This window comes from Temnothorax curvispinosus, unplaced genomic scaffold (assembly GCF_003070985.1).
Source record: "Temnothorax curvispinosus isolate PA1 unplaced genomic scaffold, ASM307098v1 QBEX01011945.1, whole genome shotgun sequence".
Taxonomy (NCBI): Eukaryota; Metazoa; Arthropoda; class Insecta; order Hymenoptera; family Formicidae; genus Temnothorax; species Temnothorax curvispinosus.
Genome location: NW_020221725.1, coordinates 1849 through 8455, shown reverse-complemented (window position 1 = coordinate 8455; position 6607 = coordinate 1849). Strand labels below are relative to the sequence as shown.

The 6607-nt window shown below is 33.4% G+C and overlaps 2 protein-coding genes across 2 annotated transcripts; one reads left to right on the top strand and one right to left on the bottom strand.

Moving 5' to 3' along the window:
* Window positions 1-55: 55 nt before the first annotated feature.
* On the bottom strand, window positions 56-1118 carry LOC112461997 (probable 18S rRNA (guanine-N(7))-methyltransferase). The gene is made up of 3 exons (XM_025027480.1): window positions 1053-1118; window positions 541-732; window positions 56-356 (listed from the first exon to the last, which is right to left on the bottom strand). Exons 2-3 carry the CDS (start codon window positions 697-699, stop codon window positions 351-353), a joined length of 165 nt encoding a protein of 54 aa, XP_024883248.1. The 5' UTR covers window positions 700-732; window positions 1053-1118; the 3' UTR covers window positions 56-350.
* A 2673-nt stretch (window positions 1119-3791) lies between these two features.
* Window positions 3792-5659, top strand: LOC112461996. The gene is made up of 5 exons (XM_025027478.1): window positions 3792-3856; window positions 3998-4154; window positions 4374-4514; window positions 4708-4775; window positions 4869-5659. Exons 3-5 carry the CDS (start codon window positions 4397-4399, stop codon window positions 5088-5090), a joined length of 408 nt encoding a protein of 135 aa, XP_024883246.1. The 5' UTR covers window positions 3792-3856; window positions 3998-4154; window positions 4374-4396; the 3' UTR covers window positions 5091-5659.
* The last annotated feature ends 948 nt before the right edge of the window (window positions 5660-6607 follow it).

Sequence of the window (6607 nt, the reverse complement as noted above, 5' to 3'; positions counted from 1 at the left end):
TGTCTCTATATAATCTCTATATATAATAATGTCTCTATATAATCTATATATATATATATATATATATTATCAAATCCTCTTGATTCAAAACGATCTTGATTACTTTTATTAATTTGTATGTAGCTGTTTTGAGACAAATTAGTTGTTTCGACGCTCTCAGGTTGTACAGGTAATTCATCCTCGAGAAAGTCGAATAGGGATATTTTTCCGCTGCTTGGTTTACTGTCCTCGGTTTTCTTTTCCCGTTTGCCACGCGACTCTCGTGGTTCCAATAATACCAGCTTTAAATGGCAATCCTTGACCTATATCTCCCAAAATTAAGTCACCATCTAATTCTCTTTCACCAACAGCTACGTCTAAAAATAAAATAATGTATTAATATGATATTATGACTACGGTCAACGTGACACTACAAATGCTTCGAAGCATTCCTCTTCTCTTTTCTTTCAATGAAGAAAGAAGGAGAAGAAGAACGCTCCAGAGCATTTGTATCACGTTGACCGTGGCCTATATATCAAGATATATATATATATCAACAACCTGTTCACCGTTCTCTGGATAGAATTGTAACACTGCTCTTGCGCTTCTTGACAGACATGCATACAACGTTGATAAGAAACGATATAAACGTTTTGTAGGATTGTGCAAAGTTTTGCTTGCATAGCACAACCACAAGCGCAGAAATACTGACAGCCCCATCAAACGTACCAGCTTTAAATGGCAATCCTTGACCTATATCTCCCAAAATTAAGTCACCATCTAATTATCTTTCATCAACAGCTACGTCTAAAAATAAAATAATGTATTAATATGATATTATGGCTACGGTCAACGTGACATTACAAATGCTTTGAAGCATTCCTCTTCTCTTTTCTTTCAATGAAGAAAGAAGGAGAAGAAGAACGCTCCAGAGCATTTGTATCACGTTGACCGTAGCCTATATATCAAGATATATATATATCTTTCAGCAACGTGCACAACTTCATTTGAGGTTATAATTGGGTACAACATTCATCGCACGATACTTTTATAATTGCAAATCGGAAACGTACCTCGAGTTCAGCTCTTCTGCGATCAACGAAGTCGGGATCGAACGTGTCAGTCGTCACTTTCTGCCAAGCGTAAAGAACCTTCTTTTCCGGCAGCGATGGTAACACGATGTAGGGATACGAAATCTCCAGATAAGCACGAAGCAATTCAATTCAGTATATCGTCGGCACGATTATTACGGTGTTACTGCCGTTTCGCGTACGCGCGTATGCGCGCGTTGTCGCACCTTACCTCGCGACGCGTAATAAAGAATCACACGGTCGGTCTCGCTCCGCGCGTACTACCGTGTCTCTCGATCGATCGAGATAGGTTAACTGATGAATAGGAACTGACTGACACTGACTGACAGCGGGCTAAACGAACGCACTGTCTACACTGCACTGCACTGCGATACTAACGCCGCTAGCCGCCAGTGTCGAAAAAGTGAAAGTGACGTTTCTCTGATAATCATAATAATATTGAGATAAGAGCGGTCGACGTAGAAGTAGGAGGAAGTATCTTAAAAATAAATTTTCACATTTGGACTTTGCGTCGCAATATCTCCGCTCGTAGGGCACGTAGCGGAATATTATGAGAGAAACCCCCCCCCTAATTGGACCCCAAGCTATCGATCAAGCCTACTTAGAACTTGATCCGTTCACTCGTTATCGAGATCTCAACATCTCGGGTACTCGCAACCCGTCGTGTCGCGTAAAAGAGTCACGGTCGGTCTCGCTCCGCGTGTACTTGGCGCGAGACACTACCGTGTCTCTTGATTTCCAAACACGATAAATAAAAATTGCTAATTAGTATAATTTTTTTAGAAATGTCCGTGGTTGCTCTAACTTACGCAAATTTTGAGATATCGATCTATTTCTAATTTTATTATATTTTTTAGTCTTTTTTACCCCTATTTCATATATAATTTTTTAAGATTTATTTGATTAGACCCAGCTTTATACGCGATCAAAGGTCCATAATTTTGATCGCATATAAAGCTAAGTCTAATTAACCGAATTTAAAAGAATTATATATGAAATAGGGGTAGAAAAGACTAAAAAATATAATAAAATTAGTAATAGATCGATATCTCCAAATTTGCGGAAGTTAAAACTTCCTCTATGAGGAAGCCATGTGCAAATTTCTAATTTTTTATCTTTTTCTAAGAATTAGAAAAAAATGAAAAATAATTTAAACCTAGATTAAAGTTAATCTGCATTGGTGGAAATGGACGTTAATGTTTTAACTCGCGTTGTGAATCACGCAATTGATGATCAAAGACAAAAGAGTTGATCGCGAGGTGAACTCACAACTAAAACTTCCCTGTGTTTAAACGCGTTAAGAATTAAAACGTTCCGCGGAGAACAGAGACTACAGCGAGTTTACGAGGAAAAATCCTTGTCAAAAGGGATGAGTGTTTTACACGGAAAATATTTTTATTATATTCGTCGGTCGTATCGGTGGTATCATTAACGCTTTTTTTGAATATTAATTAAACGAATTAGGCAGAATATGAGCGACTAACTAAAAAAAAAAAATAAATTTTATAAAAACTATAAATTGCAGGTGTCAGGTTTTAATTTTATAAAATTCTTGAAAGATTTTTTTTTTATGATATAATAATTTTTATATTAAAATACAGTAATTTAAATTTTACAGATGCTAATTGACATCAGTTTTTTTATCAATTGTTTTATACACATGATAAAAGGATCTATTCACATTTAGTGTGCAAAAGTATAAAATGTTGTAATATTAGATTTCATTGACACCAACTATAAGTTGATGTCAGTTTTTCATATCAAATCTTTTGTACAAATGTTTAACATAATAAAGGGCGCGTGCATTTGGCGTCATTTATTATCATTTCCGAAAAGGTAATTTTGTAGATATTATTTCTTTTTCGAATAATATTATAAATAAATAATATTACTGTTCATTATATTTGATTAATGTTGGTATTAATACAAATAATAATTAATAATTGGTACACTGCTATTCGAGAGAATAAAGATATTTTTTATAATACTTAAATCTGAACCATTAAAAAACCATACCTTGGATATATTCGTTGTATATCTTCTGATATTTATAAAAGAGAGGAGCTGTATACACTAGACGATATTTGTACGTGAAGCAAGGTGATGTGTATGTCAATATTATACACCATCGATCTTTCGTGCAATAGATTTTGCCTGAACAGGTTAGATCAGTGCGCAAGTTAGCTTTCGTTCCTTTTCCCTTCAACGCTAATATACGGTATTGCACTGTAAAAGTTAAATCATTGCAGGCAATTCAGTAATATAAAAAATAAACAATAGATATAATAAGTACGTAATACCGAACGGCGCGAGACCCGGAGATCACGTGCACCGGTATATAATAGCACACAAATTAACAAACGTAAGCATTAAAAGACCATACCTTAGATATATTCGATGTATATCTTCTTATATCTACACAAGAGAGAGCCTGTATGCACTAAACGGTATTAATACGTGAAGCAACGTGATGTATATCAATGTTATACACCATCGATCCTTCGTGCAACTTCGTGCAACAGATCTTGCCTGAACAGGTTATTATTGAATTGCCTGTAATGATTTAACTTCTACAGTGCAATACCGTATATTATTAGCGTTAAAGGAAAAAGAAACGAAAGCTAACTTTCGCACTGGCCTAACCTATTCAGGCAAGATCTGTTGCACAAAGGATCGATGGTGTATAACATTGATACATCACATTGCTTCCCGTATTAATACCGTCTAGTGCATACAGCTCTCTCTTGTATAGATATAAAAAGATATATACATCAAATATATCCAAGGTATGGTTTTTTAATGCTTAATACGTTTGTTTGTGTGCTATTATATACCGGTGTACATAAATCTTCGGGTTTTACGCCTTACGTTTGGTACGCTTATTACGCTTATATAATATGTTTATTTTATATATTAATAAATTGCAGACTTAACTTTTACACCACACAGTGAAATAATAAGTACTACACCGTATATTAACGTTGAAGGGAAAAGGAAATCTAATTTACGCACTGGTTTAAGCTGGTCGGGCAAGACCTGTTGCACAATTGGTGCACAGCATTGTCATTTCTTTATTTGCAAAAAGTGAGTATTTATCATGCGCAATTAGCTAAATTAAAAAATATACATATAGAATATTTAATTTCTTTTTTCCACGTATGGATTATCGTTAATCTAATCTGAATCTAATATAAGCAGAAAATGTTATGTTATACAAAATGTGTAAACAGTACTTTTTGTTTTTTCTATAGTTGTATAAAGATACAAACATAGCCTTAAATTAACTCACATTTATTTTTACAGGAAATTGAAGCATTTATTCAAAAATGAATAAAAGAAAATTAAAACATGTGTCTAAAATTTCAAGTCGACAATTTCGTCGGCGTGTTCACAATACTGTGATGAAGATAATAGACAAGATTGAAAACAGGGCTACTTATGAGAGTAAGTAATTTTCCATTTATTATATAGTGCATGAACAACAAAGAGAATGACGCTTGCGTCAACTTGTGTCGTTAACTGGAAAGCACCTAATGTTTTTATTGAATTAGAATTGTTAATTTGCAACTATATTCTTTAGTTTTGAAACGCTATATGATAATAATGCATGATTCCTGCTTTACGTTTTAATTTACAGGTATAAGTATTAAGAATAACAATAATGTCCCATTAAATTCTGTCTCATCAAATGCTACAAGTGATACAGTAAGTATTCTTTTAGCACAATACTCAATTCAAGCAGTTCTTTCTAAAACAGTACAAAAGCATATTAATATTAATGTAAATAAATTTTTACAGGTATGTGAAGAAGATACTGCAAGCAATTTGCCTATACTTTGCAATGATTTGCATACTGACAATCCATCTGACAGTGATAATGAATTGTTAAATCATGGAATGTGTGGATATGAAGAAAATGAACGTAGATGTTTGGCTACATTACATTCATCATTGGAAGAGAGTGAAGACAGCGATCAAGATGAGGCAACGTCAGAAGTAGAGAATTTCTTAAGGAATTGAACTGTAAAACATTTAATCAAGAATATTGCTGTTACAGACCTTCTGTCGCATTTAAAAAAATATCCGTACTTTTCTACTTTTCCAAAAGATGCCAGAACATTGTTACATACTCCGCGAAAATGTAATACTATAGATATAGAACCCGGTAAATATTTTCATTTCGGCATAGCTAATGGTATAATGGACACAATATTAAATGATGATTTGAAAAGACAAAAATGTAAATTGCAAAGTGTACAAATAGCTTCAGGTATTGACGGTCTTCCCCTTTGCAAATCATCATCTAGTACATTTTGGCCAATTTTAGGTTCTGTACTTCCTAATGGATCTGTCTTTATCATTGGAGCTTATGAAATTTTAAACCTAAAAGTAGCAATCTTTTTTTGAGAAATTTTGTACATGAGGCATTATTTTTGTATGAAAACGGAATTGAAATAGATGGCATAAAAGTTCCATTTTCTATCAAATACTTTGTCATGGATGCACCAGCAAAATCATATGTTCTGAATGTGAAAGAGCACACAGGTTACAACAGTTGTACGAAATGTCATGTTAAGGGTCTCAGTGACCATAGACGTGTATATTTTTTGAAAAAAAATGCACAGAAAAGAACTAATGAAGAATTTAGATTGCACGCGGATTTTTATTATCATTTGGATAGGAGTGAATTAGAAATTTTATTAAACATTGATCTGATTAAATGCTGATTAAATGTATCCTTCTCAATTATATGCATTTGATCTGTTTAGGTGTGATGCGTAAATTAATGTATTTGTGGGTGCACAATGATGGTAAGAAAAGAAAATGGCAACTTAGCGCAAATCAAATTCAACATATGTCAGATGTTCTACTAAAGATAAAATTGTATGTCCCAAGTGAGTTTCAACGCAAACCACGTTCATTGATATTTTTAAAACAATGGAAAGCGACCGAATATCGTCAATTGTTGTTTTACACAGGATTGGTAGTTCTCCGATATGTATTGCGTGAAGATTTATATCAGCATTTTGTACAATTGCATGTTGCAGTTAGAATTTTATCGTGCAGCGATCTTCATGAACATTTAAATTATGCTCAGCTTCTTCTGGAACATTTTGTAGAGTCGTTTAGTCTTCTTTATAACAATTATTTAGTATCACATAATGTTCATGGCCTTATACATATTACGGAGGATGTTAGACATTTCGGAAGTATAGAAAATTTTAGTGCATTTCGGTTCGAAAATTTTATGCACTTTATCAAAACATTGATTCGTAAAAGCGAGACACCACTACAACAGCTTTTTAATCGTTACAATGAAATTTATAAACGTTATAAAAATGATAAGCATAATATAACTAATTTAGATAAATTAGTACCTGTACAATCTTCTGCTTACAACGACGTCGTACCAGATGGATGTAAAAATCCTTTATACAGTAAAGCAGTATGCAGTAATTTTACATTATCAATTAAAGAAGATGCTAATAATTGTTGCGGTTTAGAAGATGGTAGCATTGTAATCGTTCAAATAGCAT